We start from the raw sequence: 21597 nt of genomic DNA, 5'->3' as shown, positions 1-21597 counted from the left end.
CAATTTGATGATCAACACATAAAAGAAAGTGAAGGGGGATATACATAGTAAAGAGGTTAATTGTGAAGCTACAGGTGATGAGCTGAATTTCGCTTTATCCTGATGCTCCTAATGTGAACCATGGGAGCTAGCAAACAGTGGCTAGGAACACCTGAGGTGGAGGACCAAAAAAAAGGCGTTTGTGTGAACTGGAGCAATCTGAAGATGTTCAATCTTAGTCCATTTGTCAAGCGAGTACAGTGAGGACTAAGAGGTAGGTCAAGTGATGCAGATCAGCTGCTATATAGTATTTTGTAATATCTGGAAAGTTTAAGCCATCTTGTGATTTACATGACAGCAAGATTTGGTTAGCTGACTCGGTGCCTGCCTCTTCATTGCAGCTTTTTTAGTTTGGGAAAGGGGACCCTAATTGTTAATGCCTCAAAGGGGTAAGTTAATTTAGGAAGTGTGACATTTCAATAGAGGTAATCTTGCCTAATGAATAAAAAAAAAAGAGTAGGTTCTGTCATTGCAACAGATAGTTTTATGTTTTACCTCAGTTCCTTTCCTGCCTCAACTGCCCTTTGGCTCGCTAGCATTTTCTGGATCAATTTCCCTCAAAGTATAGCTTGAGAACTGTACCCAGACCCTGCAGAGGCAGGGCTGTCCTGTAATGCTTGCTTTGGGAACTAAACCTTGTGTTGGACACCCGCCTTGCACATGGTGCAACAAATATAGTTAGACGCATGGTGCTATGCAGATCCAGGGCAATGTTCCATTCTTGCAGCATCCAGACCTTACAGACCTCTCACGATACACCTATTGTGACAGACCAAGTCTGGACCCTAGATGGGACTAGTAGCATGAACAAGAAAAATTTAAGGCGCAGGTTATGGGCTAATCTACACTTTTTTGTTTTTTTCCATTGGTGTTAGTGTCTCACTTTAGCTAACCTTGTAGATAACAGCATTACGGAGCTTACCAATTTAAATTTGGTGGTCCTTTTTTTTTTTTTTTTTTTTGTCTCACTACCCAAAGTTCCTCTAGCTAGAAAAATGGCATCAGAAGCTGGCGTTTCTTCCCCAGACATTCCAGTGGTAGCATCCGGTGCCCCTTTAGTTCCTGTGGACGCTTTGTCGGCTGTCCTAGAATCATTTGTTGCCAGGGTGGAAGCTGTGTCTGGGCGCAAGAGGGGTAAAAAGCGCCCCCTCTCCCCATCTTCCTCTGGGGATAGCTCTGACTCAGACCCGGGCCTGGCTGTGCCCCAGGGCCCTGGTTCTGAGGTATCAGAGGATGCGGACCGGGACCATTCGGACAGTGAGGATGACTCCACGTGCGGGTCAGCGCAGGACAAGGAACTTGTTGGAGCTCTTATCACAGCAGTGCGGGACACTCTTAAACTGGAGCATGCGGCTTCTGCATCTGCTGAGGTGTCGGTCCCTTTTGGGTCTCACAAGCTGACCCACACTGCTAAGGTGTTTCCCATATGTGACTTACTTTGATAAGTTTATAGACAAGGAATGGGAGCGACCGCAGAGGACCTTTTCGGTCCCTAAATGCATGGCGATGCGTTACCCTTTTGAAGAGAGCTTGCTGAAAAAATGGGCATCTCCCACGGTCGTGGACCCCCCGGTGCCTAGTTTAAACAAAGTGACCACGATTCTGTTAGAGGGGACCCCTGCATTTAAGGACCCTGCTGATAAGAGATCTGAGGCACTGGGTCCGTCCATGTTCACCATGCTGTGATCAGCATTTTGATCACAGCACTTGTGTCCCAGACTTTGACCGAATGGGCAAAGTTATTGCAGTGGGAATTGGAGGAGCATCATGCTCCCCCAGGCTGTGTGGAAGTCGCTGACCAGTTAGTGCATGGCCTCAAATATGTCTGCTATGCTGCCCTGGATGCAGCTCCTTTGATATCCAGAGCCTCGGTATCCGCAGTGGTTTTGCGGCGCCTGATCTGGCTAAAATGCTGGTCCGCGGACCAGACTTCCAAGAAGGCCCTGGCGGATTTGCCATTCCGAGGAGGGAGGCTTTTTGGAGCCTCACTAGATGACATCATTAAGGTAAGAGCACGCTTCTCCCTCAGTCCAGGAAGGGTAAGGAGCCACGCCGTAAGCCGGGACCCTCATTTTCTGCGCAGAAGCGGTGTTTTCGTCAGTCAGGGCCTGCAGGCAGGCGTTCCCTGACCGACAAGGGACCAGAGGAGGGACAAAAGATGCGTCCCTGGGTTTGCAGGCCAAACAAGACTGCAAACAAATCTGCTACTGCATTTTTTGGTTTGCCCCCACCCGACCTCCGGGTGGGGGGACGTCTTCACGAGTTTGCAGCTCGGTGGACCTCCCTGCTTTACGACCAGTGGCTTTGCAAAGTGGTTTCATTAGGGTACAAGATAGAATTTTTTTTTTTTTTTTTTATTACGCTTCTTCCGGTTTGTCGGGACGCCCTAAGAGGGGCAGTACAGGACTTGCTAAAGTGCGGGGTAATCATACCTGTGCCGCTGCAGGAAAGGTTTCAGGGTTTCTACTCAAATCTGTTTGTGGTCCCGAAGAAGGACGGAGTCCGTCCAATCCTGGACCTCAAGGCCCTCAACGCCTTTGTAAAAGTTTGGAAGTTCGGGATGGAATCAGTTCGCTCTGTGGTCGCTGCACTCCATCCGGGAAATTTTCTGGCGTCCTTGGACATCAAGGACGCATACTTGCATGTCCCCGTTTTCGTCAGGGTCCTGCACTTTGCAGTAGGGGAAGATCACTATCAATTTGTGGCTCTCTCTTTTGGCCTGGCGTCGGCACCAAGAGTTTTTACCAAGGTGCTGGCCCCGATTCTGGCCTTGCTGAGACAGCGAGGAATCGCCATCGTGGGCTACTTGGACGATCTGCTTCTGAGAGCTGCTTCAAGCGCAGAATTAGAGGAGGATGTGGTGATTGCCTGTCAGACCCTCCGAGAATTTGGCTGGGTGCTGAACTTCCAGAAGTCGGTACGACTACCGACTCAGCACCTGGAATATCTGGGTCTGATTCTAGACTCCTCACAGGCTAGGGTTTTTCTCCCTTTGAAAAAATTGCAGACTCTTCGGACTGCGGTGAAGCTGTTGGCATCCCGCAAATGATCGTTGCTCCGCTTTTGCATGCGAGTTTTGGGTTTTGAGGCGGTGCCGTATGTTCAATTCCACACTCGAGCTTTACAGAAAGAGATTCTGTCCAAATGGAACAGGTCCCCATTGTCCCTGGATTGTAAAATCCGGGTGAGCCACCAGGTCTGGTGGTTGAGCTTTCCAGCTCTTCAGTCTGGAAAATCATTCCTTCCTTTTTCACTGGACGGTGATCACGACGGACGCCAGTCTGATCGGTTGGGGGGGAGTTTGGGGGTGTTAAGTGGACACAGGAAGAATCTCGCCTGCCGATCAATGTACTGGAACTCCGGGCGATCAGGCAGTGTCTCTCCACATGGTCACAGAGGCTGCAGGGGCGTCCGATCAGGATCCAGTCGGTCAACGCTACAGCAGTGGCGTATGTCAACCTTCAAGGAGGAACAAGAAGCGCGGCAGCTGCTTCAGAGGTCGCTCACATCTTGCGGTGGGCAGAGAGGAGCCTACCGGCTCTATCGGCCGTATACATTCCGGGAGTAGACAACTGGCAAGCGGACTACCTCAGTCGCCAGATACTGAACCAAGGATAATGGTCACTACACCCAGATGTGTTTCACCTCCTTTGCCTGAGATGGGGCGAGCCAGACGTAGATCTTCTGGCTTCTCGACTCAATTCGAAAGGTGTTGAGGTTCGTGACCAGGTCAAAAGATCCCTGGGCGGATGCGACAGATGCGTTGGTAGCCCCGTGGGGACAGTATCGGCTGATTTATGCCTTTCCCCCGCTGAAACTGCTTCCTCGTCTGCTTCACAGAGCGGAGGCCGAAGGGAATCCTGATGATCCCAATTGCCCCAGATTGGCCTCGGTGTCCCTGGTACACCGACCTGGTAAGGCTAGTGGCAGATGCTCCTTACAAGAAGACCTTCTGTCGCAAGGTCCCATTCTTCATCCTGCTTTACAGTCGCTGGCTTTAACGGCATGGCTGTTGAAAGCCAGGTGCTGAGGGACCGAGTCCTATCGAATTCGGTAATTTTTACCATGCTGAGGGCACGGAAGTCTTCTCGCAAGATTTACCATCGCACGTGGAAGGCTTACATCTCTATGTGTGAAGAGAGGTTTCTAGGATCCTGCTGTTATTGCAGTGTGGCGTGGATCAGAAACTTGCCTTAGGTACCATTAAGGGGCAGATTTCAGCCTTGACTGTTTTTTCTTTCAACGACCCTTGGTGACTCACTCACTAGTGAGCGCTTTTGTTCAAAGGGTTCGACATGTGGCCCCTCCGGTTCAACCTCCACTACCTCCGTGGGATATGAATCTGGTGCTCTCGGCTCTTCAGGAACCGCCCTTTGAGAACATCAGAGAGATTCCTCTCCTGACACTCTCCCAGAAAGTTGCCTTTCTAGTGGCCATTACATCTGTCATACGGGTTTCTAAGTTGGCGGCCTTGTCTTGCAAGTCCCCTTACTTGGTCCTTCATAGGGATAAAGCGGTGCTACACCCGGAGCCTTCGTTTTTTCCTACGGTGGTTTCAGCTTTTTATCTAAATGAGGATATTGTACTTCCAACCTTGTGTCCTTGGCCGTCGCATCCCAAGGAGGCTGCGTTACATTCCCTAGACGTGGTATGTGCTCTGTGGGTGTATCTGTTTGCTACGACTCCCTTTCCTGTCACGGCGCACTCAAGGGGCAATTGGTGCTTCCTGGGCTTTCCGACATCAAGCATCTGTCTCACAGGTATGCAAGGCGGCGACCTGGTCGTCCGTTCACACTTTTACTAAGTTTTGCAAGGTTGATGTAAGTGCATCTTCGGATGCTTGCTTCGGCCGCAAAGTTTTGCAGGCGGCAGTTTAAAGGTTGCAACTCCTCCGTTGAGGAGCACTGGTGTGTTCGGGTGAGTTTAACTTTTGATTGCTGTTCCCAACCCTCTTTTTTTTATTACACTGCTTGGGGACGTCCCTACAGTCAATAATATAAGGATGCTGTGTCCGTCCATGGACAAAAGAGAAAAAAGGATATTTGTACTCACCGTAAAATCCTTTTCTCTGAAGTCCATGGACGGACACAGCACCCACCCCTCCTTTATAGGTTTGTACTGCTTTTTGACAAACTGAGCTGCTCACTGCAGTGAGAGGGGTTATGACCAGAGGGACCGCTCCCTGGGCAAGGCTGTTCAGCTTTGCTAAAGATTACACGTTTTAACTAGTATCATGTCTGCCTAGTCCTCTTCTAATAGACGGAACATAACCCTAGATTCAAGAATATGAGGATGCTGTGTTCATCCATGGACTTCAAAGAAAAGGATTTTACGGTGAGTACAAAAATCCTTTTTTTCCACATACTTAACCACTTAATCCCCGGACCATTTGGCTGGCCAAAGACCAGAGCACTTTTTGTGATTCGGCAATGCTTCGATTTAACTGACAATTGTGCGGTCGTGCGACGTGGCTTCCAAACAAAATTGACGTCCTTTTTTTTCCCACAAATAGAGCTTTCTTTTGGTGGTATTTGATCACCCCTGCGCTTTTTATTTTTTGCGCTATGAACAAAAATACAGTTACAATTTTGAAAAAAAAAGCAATATTTTGTACTTTTTGCTATAGAAAAAATATTCCCAATTTTTTTTAAAAAAGCTATTTTTTTTCAGTTTAGGCCGATATGTATTCTTCTACATATTTTTGTTAAAAATTCACAATAAGCGTATATTGATTGGTTTGCGCAAAAGTTATAGCGTCTAAAAAATAGGGGATAGTTTTATGTCATTTTTATTATTATTTTTTTTACTAGTAATGGCGGCGATCTGCAATTTTTATCGTGACTGGGACTTTAGGGCGGACACTTTTGACCCATTTTTGTGACCATTGTCATTTTTACAACGATCAATGCTATAAAAATGCACTGATTACTGTGAAAATTACACTGGCAGTGAAGGGGTTAACCACTAGGTGGCGCTGAAGTGGTTAAGTGTGTTTTAGGGAGTGATTCTAACTGTTAGGGGGAGGAGCTACCAGCGACATGTCACTGATCACTGTTCCCGATCACAGGGAACAGTAGATCACTGACGTGTCACTAGGCAGAACAGGGAAATGACTTGTCACGAGGCACACGGCAGGGGGCGCTGGGTGGCAAATTTAAAGGGTACGCCCATTTGCCAGCCTGTGCTATTATGTCGACATACATGGTCGTGCTGCAGTCGGCAAGTGGTTAAAGGGGGGTTGTAAACCCTCCTTTTTCTGTCTGTCTCTGCCTGGGGTTCTCGACTCTTGATTGGATAGATTGATAGTAGCGCAGCCATTGGCTCCCACTGCTGTCAATCAAATCCATTGACGCAGGGGGCAGGGCCGAGTCCTGCATTTGGCGGCTATGGGCGCCAAATGCTGGACACAGGAGTGCGCCCGCAAGATGACTCTCCGGGAGAGCGCTTCTAGGGGGTTATCTGATGCGGGGAGGAGCCGCGACATCCGCCGGGGGACCGCAGAAGATGGCGTTTGGGGCCACTCTGTGCAAAACGAGCTGCACAGTGGAGGTAAGTATGATTGTTATTTTTTTATTATTAAAACCTTTAGTATCACTTTAAGTGATTAGTATTAAAATATAATATAGTAACTGTTTGCTTAATGACCTTTAGTTATCAAAATCTAACATTCTTCCTTAATTACAATCTTTAAAAATGCTTCTTCCTTATTTCCAAAATAGAAAATAAATTGAGCGTTCAGTTCAGTTGCATTCAAACATGATGTATAAATATTCCTTTCTAGTACCACCCTCATGGAATTGGCATTTGCAGCAAAAAAATGATCATGCTTTCAGCATAAGCATAAGTTTCCTCTTGGGGCACTTTCACACTGAGGCAGTAGGGGCAGTAGCCCAAAGGGGTTAAAAAAGGGTTCAAAGTGCCACTGCCCATTGATTTTAGTGGGAAGTTTTCGGACTTTCATGCTACCTGTCTTTGCGTATATATGTAGGAAAACTTGTGCATGCGCAGGTGTGCCGCCAGGCGTTCCAGACCTGAAGCCCTGCAGCAAATCTTGGCTAGGTGAGGGGAATCGCAGTCGTCATTTTTGCCTAGGCAAGAAATGCAGAACTGATGGATTGCAGTACAGTAGATATTTGAATAAATAAATATAAATATCCAGTTTAAATAGAGGGAGGGGAGAAGAGGCAGGGCATGAGGACAGTTAGGTTTAGGATGAAGGTCTGCTTTAAATGTAGAATTGCTTATACACTTAACCAGTAGTCCTTTCTATTGGGTTTAATTTGTTTTAGCTATGATAATTTTGCCTCTGGAGTCAAACAGTTAAAATTCAAATTCACCTCTATAAATAATTTTTGCAGTATTTTTTTTTTGTATTTTACTAGGAGATTATATTCTTTCAAATCAGTATTGTCCTCGGTGTGATTGTATCAGCCTTGGTTCACACTATTGCCATGCAGGAACCAGCGGGATTCCAGTGCCGGTTCCCTCATCACATCTCCCTCGCAGACAGTTCACACTGCCCTCTGCAAACCGATGTGGGTGTCAATACAAAGTTAATGACACCCCCAGTTCTCAGTGTGAATACCCATACAATCCGATTTCAGTGCAGGGGGGGAAAAGGTTCCTGCACCTTTTACGTTCGGTTCCAATGCGAGTTCCGCTATACAACTGTATGGCAGAATTTGCATTGCACAGACATCGCATGTGATCGGCACAGCAATGCGGTGCGAATCACATGCAACGTCTGTGTTCGCAATAGTGTGAACTCAGACTAGCTGTCAGAAGCTATGCATTGTACATGCACCCCACGGATCTCATTGTCGGCATCAGTGAGATCTTCAAATGAATATTGACAAATGCAAGCTCATGTAAGACACCCTCAGTCAAATCACATGAGATTGGACCTTCTGGGCTATTGGTCATGTGACTTTTTGCATCTTTTGAAGTTCCCTGAGAACTTACAGGGCCCTGTGTTCCCATTCCATTGAAGGCAGTAAGGAAGCCACATTTTGCACAGCTCTGCCGTTACCAGCTTGCAGATATATGGGAACCTGTTTGCATAAGCCATGAATGGCTAGTGTTACATGAATTGGCGAGTGGCAAACAATTTAAATATGGTAGCGGTCTCTGACAGCAGGGAGTTAATGGTGTACATGGAGTAGAAATGTGAAGCCAATTGGAGGTTTTTCAGTTGGTGTATTTAGGTAAGCACCTCATAACAGGCCTGCTTTCACGTACTCGGATATTGGATGGAGATTGCTGCTGTGATTAAATGTTGCTTCCAGCCTGGAGTTCTATTTTTTTTCTTTTGAAGCTTTTGGAAATATTTGTAACATGAGTAAGTGGCTCTGTGTAAGATGTATTAATTTTATGTTTCAGATACCACCCAAGGATTTCCATTTCAGTCTCTATCATCTTCGGTACGACGACATCTGTCTTGCATAAACCAGTTACATGAGGTTTCAGATGAAGAGTGTTTTGTACCTATTGTCAAGCAGCCTGAATTAAGCACAGAGACTCCTGTGCTCAATTTGAATTCAAAGTCTCATAATACAAAGGATTTTGAGACAAGTGAAGAAATGGACAATACAATTAAAGTAGAAGATGTATCTGGAACATGCAGAGAGAGCCTTCAAGATGAAAGTGGATCTTGCTCAGTAACTGTAGAATGCCACAAAGGCCTTGTACAAGAAATTAAAGTTATGGCTATGGAAGAAAATGACCATAAATCTGTAGTGGAAAACATAACATTTTGCATTTCTGAGGCAAGTCCGAGGACAGGAAAAGAGACTTGTTCAACTCAAACTGACTTTCCCGACACCTTAACCCTCGATGAAAATTGCAAAATGAATAGGATAGTTGTGCCTCAGGGCATTTTACCACCTAACTCAGCAAATGAGATGATGGATAACAGTGTCGAAATTGGCAAAGAATGTACAGAAGGAGACACGGATAGGATGTTTAGTTGCTTAGCTGAAAACATGTCTGGTGGACATAGCGACACAAACTGTACAAATGTCAAGACTGAAGATCCATTGGCTGGTATGAATGTTCTAGTTGCAGCAACTGAAATGCCCGAAGCCAGCTCTTTGCTGCCTTTGGGCACCGTGATTCTGACTCCTGACTTAACTTTAGACGATACTCTGCTACATGGCATCATTCTACTGAGTGAAATGGCTGAGCTTGAACTGAAGAAAAGAAAACAAGTGGACAGTAAGTTTCCTTATCTTACCTATCCAAGTTGTGTTTCTTGGTTTTATTTAAAGGGGCGTTCAAGGTAAATATAAAAGCCAAAAATTACTAATCAATACGTAACAAAAATGTATTTGTCTAAACCCAAACAGTGTATGCAAGTACTAGAATTTAAGCCTTTTGCAGTTTGTACAGCAGAGCTCAGAGCAGGGAGGGACAAAAGCACAAGGTGCTAGAGCAGGACAAGTTGTGAGGGATAGGTGTCTAAAGTTGGACATGCATGGCCCACTGGCCGATTAAAAAAAATCAAACTGAACAGATTCCCCACACATTCGAGGTGGGTGCTGGAATCTCCTTTGCTGTATTGTATTCTGACAGCGGGACTCCCCCACCTTCAAAATACACTAATTAGTGCTGCAGCTGATTGGCTGCATGCGCTGATCGAAGCAAAGTTTTCCCGCATACTCGTTCATGAGAAGTCAATCATTGGATTAACTTCTTATGAACGGAAAAGGCCATAGAGTGTTCGAAATTCCCTGCTGAACCAGACAAATTTTGATTCATCTTTGGCCAGCTTAATGGGGTTGTAAAGGTACATTTTTTTCCCCTAAATAGCTTCCTTTACCATAGTGCAGTCCTCCTTCATTTACCTCATCCTTCGATTTTGCTTTTAAATGTCCTTATTTCTTCTGAGAAATCCTCACTTCCTGTTCTTCTGTCTGTAACTCCACACAGTAATGCAAGGCTTTCTCCCTGGTGTGGAGTGTCGTGCTCGCCCCCTCACTTAGGACAACAGGAGAGTCAGGAGCAGGGGTCAAGTCCTGGGGAAAGAAAGTGTGGGAACTCACCCAAGATTCCCCACCTCAAAAATACAAAAAAGTGTGTGTGTGTGTGTGTGTGTGTGTGTGTGTATATATATATATATATATATATATATATATATATATATATATATATCCGGGCCGGCCCAAGACATTGTACTGCCTGGGCCCAGGAATGAAGTGCTTTCCCCCCCCCCCAAAAAAAAATTATATTCTTGCCCACCAAAAGGCCCCCACATTAATTATTTTATATCATTACAATTAAAACCCAAATTAAATTTATCAGTAAGTCAGATTTACATGCAACAGTGATAGTGGGGTTTAGACACAGGCAGCGGAGGTGGGGGGGTTTAGACACAGGCAGCGGTGGTGGGGGGGGTTTAGACACAGGCAGCGGTGGTGGGGGTTTAGACACAGGCAGGGGTGGTCGGGAGGGGGTAAGACACAGGCAGGGGTGCTAGGGAGGGGGTAGACACAGGGGTTGTATGGGTGATAGACAGAGGCAGGGGTGGTAGGCGTGTTAGACACAGCCAGGGGTGGTAGGGTGGGGGTTAGATACAGCCAGGAGTGGTAGGGGTTTAGACACAGGCAGGGGTGGTAGGGAGGTGGGTTAAACACAGCCAGGGGTGGTATTGAGGGGGGTTAAACACAGCTATGGGTGGTAGGGAGGGAGTTAGACACAGGCAGGGGTGGTGGGGGGTAAGACACAGCCAGGGGTGGTAGGGAGGGAGTTAGACACAGGCAGGGGTGGTGGGGGGTAAGACACAGCCAGGGGTGGTAGGGGGGATAGACAGCCAGGGGTGGTGGGCGGTAAGACACAGCCAGGGGTGGTAGGGGGGTTAGACACAGCCAGGGGTGGTAGGGGGGTTAGACACAGGCAGGGGTGGTAGGGGGGTTAGACAAAGGCAGGGGTGGTAGGGGGGTTAGACAAAGGCAGGGGTGGTAGGGGGTTAGACACAGGCAGGGGTGGTAAGGGGGTTAGACACAGCCAGGGGAGCAGTTTGTCAAAGGGGGGAGCAGTGTTCAGGGGGAGCAGTTTCTTGGGGGGGGGCAGTGTGTCAGGTGGGGGAACAGTTTTTTGGGGAGCAGTGTGTCAGGGGGAGAAGTTTGTCAGGTGGGGGAGCAGTGTGACCAGTAACATATAATGCACAGCTGCACTCGGCTCACCCCACATCACACACACACAGCTCTCTGTGCACCAGCCTCACCTTCCCCCCAGCAGCTGCAGCACTGCCTCGCACGGCTCTCCCTCCACCCTTTCACGGCTCAGCCTCCCGTTCTCTCATCTTGGGTGTCCCGCAGCACCACCACCAGCAGATTCCTCCCTGCCGTCTCCTGCTCCACCACCATACCTAGAGCCGACCATGGTGTGAGGAAGCCTGGAAGTAGCGCTGAGCTGCATGTAGTTGGACTGGGCGCTGAGAGAGGAGGAGGAGGGTGTCACATACCTCATACCGGCCAGGCTGGACTCTTATCGGCTCGGGCGGCTCTAGTCCTGCAAAGGGAACAGCGTTCCTGCTGTGAAAAAAAGTGCAGGGATGCCGTTCCCGCATTACTCGAGCCCTGGTCAGGACGCTCTCTACGTTGCAGATAGAGAAAGAAGCTGTGTGTTAGTGGACGTCCTGACTCTCCTGTTGTCCAAAGGAGGTGGCGAGCACGACACTCCACACCAGGGAGAAAGCCTTGCATTACTGTGTGGAGTTAAAGGGGTTGTAAAGGTTTGTTTTTTATTTTCTAAATAGGTTCCTTAAAGCTAGTGCATTGTTGGTTCACTTACCTTTTCCTTCAATTTCCCTTCTAAATGTTTTTTTTCTTTGTTTTCTTTGTCTGAATTTCTCACTTCCTGTTCCTCCTCAGTAAGGTGTTCAGTAAGCTGTTCTAAATGACTTTCCATCGCTCGGATGATATTAGAAAGCTTACTGAGGAGAAACAGGAAGTGAGAAATTCAAACAAAGAAAAAAAACATTTAGAAGGGAAATCGAAAGAAAAGGTTTGTGAACCAACAATGTACTAGCTTAAAGGAACCTATTTAGAAAATAAAAGACGAACCTTTACAACCCCTTTAAAGACAGAAGAACAGGAAGTGAGGATTTCTCAGAAGAAATAAGGACATTTAAAAGCAAAATCGAAGGATGAGGTAAGTGAAGGAGGACTGCACTAAGGTAAAGGAAGCTATTTAGGGGGGAAAAAATTGTACCTTTACAACCCCTTTAAATATCAGGACTGGATGGACAGAACTATGGCTATTGCGTATGAGTTTCATCTGCTTTTAGCAGTTTGCCAAGAGTTGAAATTTAAAGTGCACCTCTACCCATAGGAACATTAAAGTTTTCACACATTTACATTATTTTTTAAACTGGTCTTATTGAAAGTATTCCCAAAAAGGCAAATGTACAATTACAAGATGGAATGTCGGTTGTATTAGGGTAAATTAGAACACTACATACATGAGTTCACAGAACATACATCCCAGCAAAATAAAGGAATACAGGACAAACAGCCTGACCCAGTACAGCAGATTGACTTCATTTTCGAATAAATAAATAAATAAATAAATAAAGGGCAAGGAGAAAAAACAGATTGAAAACAATAAACCGTGCTGGTACTTGTCTTTTCACACATTCTCACATGATTAAATGTGCTTCCCAAAGATTACCCCTGAATACTGTCACAGTGGGGGTGGTGGAGGGGGATTTGCACGTTACATGTTACACCTTAAATACAGGTGTAACATTGTGCCAAGTGTGAATTTAGCCTTTAATCCAACAATCTCCTACACAGTACTTATTTCTACTTGTGAGCTCATCTCTGTTAAACTATTTCTTCCTATTGGCATATTTCTTGTCGACATATAGACTGATTGGCTCCTTGTGTTGCTTCTTCGTCTCGCATACCACTGCTTGCATTAAAATTGCCTTTATTAATACAGAGCTGTGTTAATTTGTGTTCTATATCTGCCTAGATTTCAGCTTTAAAGTGATACTAAAGGTTCACGGTTTTTTTTCTTTAAATAACAAACTTGTCATACCTCCACTGTGCAGTTTGTTTTGCACAGAGTGGCCTCGATCCACCTGTTCTGGGGTCCCACTGTGGCTCTTGCGTCTCCTCCTCGATTTTGGATAACCCCCTCTGGGAAAGCTCTCTCTTGAGGGGGTTAGCTTGCGGGCACGCTCCCGAGTCATACACTCAATGTCCATAGACGCAGAGTGTATGACTCGGTCCCGGCACTCGCGTCATTGGATTTGATTGACAGCTGCAGGAGCCAATGGATGCGCTGCTATCAATCTGTCCAATCAAAGCCAGGACTCCGTGGAGAGGACGGCAGGGATGCACCCACTGAAATTCGGAGCTCAGGTAAGTAAAACGGGGGGGGGGGGGGGGGGCTGGGGAGCCAGACACTGCAAGGTGTTTTTTCCCCTTAATGAATATAGCTGCGGTTTGACAGAAAAATTGCAGCAAGAGCCAATTGCAGAGCTGAGCTTTCAAGAGAAAAGAGAGGCGGTAATAGCGTCCAAAACTTCCTCTCTGCATAATGTTTAAAAAAAAAATTTGTTAGAACAGCACAGTAGTAAGTAATTTTTTTTTTTTATGATTGACCCAATCATAATTTGCCCATTCCAGTTGGTTCATGGGGAATGTATTTCTTAGATTTAGCAGGTCTTTATGTACCCAAAAAGGCATGGCAAGATGCAGGAGATTAAAGTATGACCATGCCAAGGCTTTTGCGCACAGCTGTTCGCATATCAACATTTTTAAGCATATTGCGTGAAGCTGCAGCTTCAGATGTATAGGAGTCTGGGGGTGATAAATCTTCTGCAGCATCCTCTAACACTGCCTCTAGGTCCTTTTAACCCCCTTCTATGTCTGCCTCTTCTGGGGTGGGCATCTTAAAAACACACTCAGTCAGAGATGGAGCCTGACATTTGGATGTGATACAAAGCAATCGTATTCAAGCCATTAGTCCTCCGAATATTGTGACAGTTGCAGAAAAATCAGCTTTAATCAGGTCGGCTGCCTGCTGCATGCCTGAAGTATAACTAGAGTCAGAGACCAGTGTTAACATAGAATCCAGCTTGGCTGCAAGGTAAGCATCATCACTCTGTGGCCTTTAGAGTTTTTGCTTTGGCTCTCTTTTGCCTGCTTTCCACCTTGGATATTCCGTAATTGAAGGTTTTTCTCTGAGGTACTCGCAAAGTAGGGTGCGGAATATAGAGTAAGTGTGTCTGGAAAGAAAAACGCCGCAACCTGGGTGCAGACAGTCCCATGGCAAAAGGGCGGGAGACAGCGCCTAAGTAAGGGCTCTGGGCGGACATAGCATTAAAATGTGCAACCTGTAGTATGAAGTAACACCTGGCCATCCATCTAAGACTAAACTGAGTAGTTGAGTTTAAGTGCAAAGTTTTACTTTAAAATGAATACATTCCAAACACAGCCCTGGGTTTAACAGTAACGGTTGAAGATACAGGTGTCACCGCCTTACCTGCCCATGAAGCTGGTGCCTGTATAGACTCCAGGCCTCAAGTGCCACTGAGGGCATAACCCCCAAAGGGGTCAGCTGGGTCTAGGTTCCATAAGGATGAACCACAGCTCTGGACCTGTACAGCACCCCACAGCTTACTACACATGTTGTACAAACTAGTGCTGAAATGAGCACCCATGCGGGATCCAGTGTCTGAAGCAACAGTACAGACTGCATGTATTCTGGGGGTACAGCTCCCAAGGTTTTACTGAGGTTGCACTAATCCGGATGCACTGCTTCTATTGTAACAGAAGGCAGTGAAGAGTTGATTGCAGAATTTGAAGTTAAATAACTAGTTAAAAGAAAAGTTTGGGCTTAAAAAAAGGTGATGTGGCCCTTTGCTTGATTAACTTCAGCCATCAACACCTGGATCAAGGTGAATAAGCCCATCACACCGACATCTTCCACTTGATATGTCAGAGATGGGAGACCCCAGATGTTAATACCCTCCAGATTCAACAACAAGATACATACGTTTTTGTCTAGGACCAAAGATCTCACACTGGGTTTAGATGCCTTAATAATCGCTTGGTCTTAATTCAAGCGAATGTATGCCTTCCCTCCAGCACAAGTTCTATCTCTTTTGCTCCACAAAACGCTGTGGTTGTCTGCAGTGGCACTGGTCTGTGTTCCTCTCCTCACACAGGCAGCAGCGGGAGCCATTAGTTCCTGGTGCTGTCAGTCAAATCTTGTGAGGAGCCGAGTCATGGCTTGGAAGCAAGAATGCACATCTGCCCCCATAGCAAGCAGCTTGCTATAGGATCAGAAACAGAAAAGGAAAATCATTGAGCTCCAGTGAGGAACCCCAGAAGAGGACGTTCAGGGCTGCTCTGTGCAATGATATAAATCTGTTTTAGTATTTTAATAAAAAAAAAAATCTGACTTTAAAAACTGCCAGAGCTTAAACTTTAAATGACAAAACTACTCCTACATGTTAACACCCCTAGGTTGGTGGATGTTTCCTGGGCATTCCAACACCAAGCTTCTGTAGCTCAGGTTTGTATAGATACCTCATAGTCCTCTCTTCATACTCCTTTTTTTTTTTTTTTTTTTTAAGTTGATATCCAATCATCTGCTGTTGCAGCTTTCAGCTGCAAGGTTCTTGCAGCAGCACTCTGAATTGGGGTCTGTTGACCCTTCTTGTTATGCCTGTTGCCACAGTTCTGTTTGTCTAGCTGTTGCCCACCCTTCTCATTCTTTACCTGGGTATGTCTCAGGGTTTGGAATATTCAGCCTGTGTCCTGTAGGGTACGATAGGCATTAGAGGAATTTTTACTTGCCTGTACATTTCATACCTTGGAGTACAGGACAGAGGCCACCCTATTTTCTATTTCTGGATACTCTGCATTGCTGGCTACAAAACTGAGGACTGCCAGGTCTATGAATGTTCAGCCGTGTCCTGTACTGTACTCCCAAGGTATGGAATTCACAGATGAGTCAAAACTCTTTTCTTTCTTTCTGCTTAAATAGGCATGTGAACCTGCTTATACATTTTAGCAAACTAACTTTGTCCCCAGAATGTGCTAAACAAATGTGCTTGTATTCTTTTTTTTCTTTGTCAGATCTGAAAAGTTATCATGCGAGACCATCCCTTGAAAGCCTGTTGGCTGCCAGTACCCAAATGTTGATGGAGGTGCTTTCTTCCTCAGCCCTGGATGGATTGAGACCTGAATCTATCAAATTACCCCGTGAACTATCTCATAATAAAAAATATAGCTGGAAGCAAGAAAAAAATCCAGTGAGTAAAATATATACTACAATCTTAGCAAGCAATCTTTGAATAATTATATGGCTGTTTTTTCACACATTTTGTGCCAGTTTGTCATCTTAAAGTTGTATTGTTGATTAAAAAAAAAGAATAATGTGTGAAGTGGTCATCTCTAACCAATCATCTTTATTATGTGCAGCATTTTTCCCTCACGTCTGCAATTGAGATTATGGACTCTGTAGAAGTGGACTGTAGAGTAAGGCTTGCAGAGTTACAAAGGCAATACAAAGAAAAGCAAAGGGAATTGGCAAAGCTGCAGAGAAAGAGAGACTCAGAGTAAGTTTTCCACTGTTTGAGAAAAATGTATGTTTTGGCTGTTCACACTCCTTGATATTTTTAAATATACTTTTTACTGAATTTTAATAAATGTTGAAATTGAGAATCACGCTACCACATTTGCTGACATTAATACGGGAATTTCAATTTATATCTAACTTTAAAAATATTGGGCCTAATCCACAAAAGAGATACGACGGAGTAACTGCTGTTACTCCATCGTATCCCTTGTCCTAACTTTGGAACTGATCCACAGAAGCAGTTTTCCAAAGTTAGGCAGAAGATCCGACATCTGTAAGGGACTTACACTGCCGGATCTTAGGATGCAGTACCGCATCCGCCGCTGGGGGCATTTCGAGTCGAAATGCCGCTTCTGGTATGCAAATTAGCACTTAGGGCGATCCACAAAGCTTTTCAGCTTCGTTTTTTCGCCGTAAGTTTTAGTTTGCAAGTGTAAAATTAGGGCTGCTTTTACATGGTGTAAAGTTAGTAACACCATGTAAAAGCACATTCAAGCGACGGCATTTGGTATGCATTCCTGAGGGAGAACTCCACGGCAATTTGTAAAATCAAAACCGGCATGGGTTCCCCCCCAGGAGCATACCAGGCCCTTAGGTCTGGTATGGGTTGTAAGGAGACCCCCCTACGCCGAAAATTCGACGTAGGGGGTCCCCCTACAATCCATACCAGACCCGTATCCAAAGCACGCTACACGGCCGGTCAGGAAAGGGAGTGGGGACGAGCGAGCGCCCCCCCTCCTGAGCCGTGCCAGGCCGCATGCCCTCAACATGGGGGGGTTGGGTGCTCTGGGGCAGGGGGGCGCACTGCGGGCCCCCCCACCCCAGAGCACCCTGTCCCCATGTTGATGAGGACAGGACCTCTTCCCGACAACCCTTGCCGTTGGTTGTCGGGGTCTGCGGGCGGGGGCTTATCGGAATCTGGGAGTCCCCTTTAATAAGGGGGCCCCCAGATACCGGCCCCCCACCCTAAGTGAATGGATATGGGGTACATCGTACCCCTACCCATTCACCTGGAGGCAAAAAGTTAAAGTTATTAAACACACAACACAAGGGTTTTTAAAATAATTTATTAGTCTGCTCCGGAGGCCCCCCCTGTCTTCTTTATTAGCTCTAATACCAGGGGGGGCTTCTTCTTCCACTCTCCGCGGGTCTTCTCCGCTCTCCGGGGGGGGCTTCTTCTTCCGCTCTCCGGGGGGGGTCTTCTCCGCTCTCCGGGGGTCTTCTTCTATCTTCGCCGCTCTCCGCTGTTGACTCGGCGCACCCCGGTTCTTCTGCAGCTGTCCGGTGCCTTCTCCTTCAGCGCTGGCTGCCTGCTATCTTCGTGTGTTAGCTCAATTACTAACAGGCAGCCAGCGCGGTCTTCTGTGACGTCATGTTCTTCTTCTCCCTTCTTCCGATGTTGACACGTCGCCTCTTCTCACTGCAATGATGGAAGCGCGCCTTGGATCCCATTTATATAGGCATCACCGTCTCATCATGCTCCGGCAGGTACCCACGTGGTGGGTGCCTACCCACGTGCACCCACCACGTGGGTACCTACCGGAGCATGATGGGACGGTGATGCCTATATAAATGGGATGCAAGGCGCGCTTCCATCATTGCAGTGACAAGAGGCGACGTGTCAACGTCGGAAGAGGGGAGAAGAACAGAAGAGAAGAAGGTGACGTCACAGAAGACCGTGCTGGCTGCCTGTTAGTAATTGAGCTAACACACGAAGATAGCAGGCAGCCAGCGCTGAAGGAGAAGGCACCGGACAGCTGCAGAAGAACCGGGGTGCGCCGAGTCAACAGCGGAGAGCGGCGAAGATAGAAGAAGACCCCCGGAGAGCAGAGAAGACCCCCCCCCGGAGAGCGGAAGAAGAAGCCCCCCCCGGAGAGCGGAGAAGACCCCCGGAGAGTGGAAGAAGAAGCCCCCCCTGTTATTAGAGCTAATAAAGAAGACAGGGGGGGCCTCCGGAGCAGACTAATAAATTATTTTAAAAACCCTTGTGTTGTGTGTTTAATAACTTTAACTTTTTGCCTCCAGGTGAATGGGTAGGGGTACGATGTACCCCATATCCATTCACTTAGGGTGGGGGGCCGGTATCTGGGGGCCCCCTTATTAAAGGGGACTCCCAGATTCCGTTAAGCCCCCGCCCGCAGACCCCGACAACCAACGGCAAGGGTTGTCGGGAAGAGGTCCTGTCCTCATCAACATGGGGACAGGGTGCTCTGGGGTGGGGGGGGCCCGCAGTGCGCCCCCCTGCCCCAGAGCACCCAACCCCCCCATGTTGAGGGCATGCGGCCTGGCACGGCTCAGGAGGGGGGGGGGCGCTCGCTCGTCCCCACTCCCATTCCTGACCAGCCGGGTAGCGTGCTTTGGATACGGGTCTGGTATGGATTGTAGGGGGACCCCCTACGTCGATTTTTCGGCGTAGGGGGGTCTCCTTACAACCCATACCAGACCTAAGGGCCTGGTATGCTCCTGGGGGGGGGGAACCCATGCCGGTTTTTTCTTTGAAAATTGGCATGGAGTTCTCCCTCTCAGGAATGCATGCCGAGCGACGCTGTCAATTTTTTTTATAATTATTTGTTTTCCCGGCGCGTATATTTTTTTTCACCCGTCGCAACTTTAGTGGCTCGTCGCAATCCACAAAGCCCGGCGTAAATTATGTTCGCGCGCTGCACGTCGGGAAAATTACGTCACACGCATGCGCAGTACGGCCGGCGCGGGAGCGCGCCTCATTTAAATTTTAAACGCCCCCCGGAGAGGAGGACCGCCTTGCGACGGAGGCACTTAAGTTACACGGCGTGTAATTTCTAGGTAAGTGCTTTGTGGATCAGGCACTTAGGTAGAAATTTTAAGTCAGTGTAACTTAACTGCTGAAAGTTAAGTTAGGCAGCTTTTTTGAGGATTTGGCCCATTATGACTAAATCTGAAATACTAAATATATCAGTACCCACATCTGACATTGAGACCTTTGAAACTGTTACTGTAAAACCTTGGATTGAGAGTCACTTGGTCTGACAAAACAAGCAAAAAAATATTTTTTTATACATTTTGCCTTGACAAACAAGTGATTTCTTGATATACAAGTAGCGTCATGTCACAACTGAGTATAAAATAGAAGAGAGGAGCCTCCTAAGTGTAGCATTATGTTTACATTTAATGAAGGTACAACATTTAGCAACTCACATGGTTGATGATTAAAACAGGCACCACCTGTCAACTCCACCATAGTGCTTGCTTACCTGATTGCATGGACCTCCTATCGCATGTAATCGCATTAGGATCAAAACAAGCCGGCTGACTAATCACAGCTACCCATCGTTCTGGGATTCGAGAAGCATGGTAATGTCAGGCGATGGAGCGACAGGTAGCTGCGAATAGCCAGCCAGCTTGTTTTGACCCTAATGCGATTACATGTTTTTGCTGTAAGTGCAATATTGTATACCTTAAATAAAGTTTTTAAAGATTTTTACAGTATGGCGAGCAAGCCTTTTATATTTTGGGGACCATCTGTGATATGGTCTCCTGGATGTGGGTCCACTTGCCATAAGGGGTTTCTGGGATGGTTAACAGCCCTGGCTGAGTTTACCTTCCCTGATTGGAGGTCCATGCAATCTGGCAAGCAAGCACTTTATCTATGGGAGAGGTGACTGTCACAGGACTCAATATTAGCACAACTCTGTTTATGAATTCATGATTTGGGACTGTGCTTTATCTCACAGTAGATTTTGCAGCAGCTTTTAGATGTTCGTGTTTATTTTATAATAATTAGCACAGTTTGTTGCTTTGATGCATATTACAAATACCATTGGTAATTGGCCAATTGCCGACCCATCACAGTACATATACTGCTATGGGGTGGCAGCTACAGGCGTATGACACTGCCTGTTTCAGGGTTTTGGGTGCATGACCCCACCCACCTACTCTCCTGTGATTTGAAACAGCAGGGGACTGTCAGATTCCAGCTAATGATTCATGGCTGGGATCTGCTGATCCGCTGTGTCAAAACACTGACTCTTTGTTTACACCGGGAGGTGCAGTTTGCCATCTTCGCCCTGGGCACCAAATGACCATGTCCCAGCATTGGACATTATCAAAGACTGGGTTTCCTCCTTTTTGGTGCTTTGCCAGGCTCCAACTGCAGCTGTCTTCAGTTGTTTTTTGTTTGTGGGTTTTTCTGCCTTTAGTTTTGCCTTCAGTGAAATGCATGCTCAATTGGTTTGAGATCAGGTGATGGACTTGGTCATTGCAGAATATCCACTTCTTTTCCTTCAAAAGCTCCTGGGTTGCTTTTGCAGTGTGTTTTGGATCATTGTACATCTGTACTGTGAAGCACCGTCCAATCAACTTTGCTGCATTTGTCTGAATCTGGGCTGATAGTTTATCACTAAGTCTGCAGAATTCATTCGGCTGCATCTGTCTTCTGTCACATCTATGATAAAGAATTAGAGTAACTGAATATATTCCTTCTTGAGAAGAGGAGATAAAGGGGGATATAATCAACATGTATAAATATAAGTGGTCCATATAGTGAACTTGGTGTTGAGTTATTCACTTTAAGGTCATCACAGAGGACAGGGGGCACTCTTTACGTCTAGTGGAAAAAAATGATTTCTTCTCCAAATACGAAAAGGTTTCTTCACAGTATAAAGCTGTGAAAGTGTGGAATAGACTCCATCCAGAGGTGGTTCTGGCTAGCTCATTCGATTGCTTTAAAAAAGGCCTGGATTATTTCCAAAATGTACATAATATAATTGGGTACTAACATTTATAGGTAAAGTTGATCCAGGGAAAATCCGCTTGCCTCTTGGGGGATCAGGAAGGAATTTTTTCCCCCACTATAGCAAATTGGATCATGCTTTGCTGGAGTTTTTCGCCTTCCTCTGGATCAACTGTGGGTATAGGATTGTGTATATAGGATTGTATTTTTTTTTTTTTTTTGTCGAACTTGATTAACTTGTGTCTTTCAACCTC

At 46.4% G+C, this 21597-nt stretch overlaps 1 protein-coding gene across 5 annotated transcripts in view; it reads left to right on the top strand.

The window, feature by feature from the left end:
• The window catches only part of TNRC18 (trinucleotide repeat containing 18), a 366965-nt gene that overhangs the window by 147888 nt on the left and 197480 nt on the right, over positions 1-21597 (top strand). For all 5 annotated transcript variants that reach the window (XM_040357106.1, XM_040357109.1, XM_040357105.1 and 2 more), the window contains exons 10-12: positions 8419-9252; positions 16134-16309; positions 16479-16615. In XM_040357106.1, the coding sequence (XP_040213040.1) occupies positions 8419-9252; positions 16134-16309; positions 16479-16615 (1147 nt within the window). The remainder of the gene's footprint in view (positions 1-8418; positions 9253-16133; positions 16310-16478; positions 16616-21597) is intronic.

The sequence above is a fragment of the Rana temporaria genome, chromosome 6 (assembly GCF_905171775.1).
Source record: "Rana temporaria chromosome 6, aRanTem1.1, whole genome shotgun sequence".
Taxonomy (NCBI): domain Eukaryota; kingdom Metazoa; phylum Chordata; class Amphibia; order Anura; family Ranidae; genus Rana; species Rana temporaria.
This window is presented reverse-complemented; position numbering and strand designations above follow the sequence as displayed.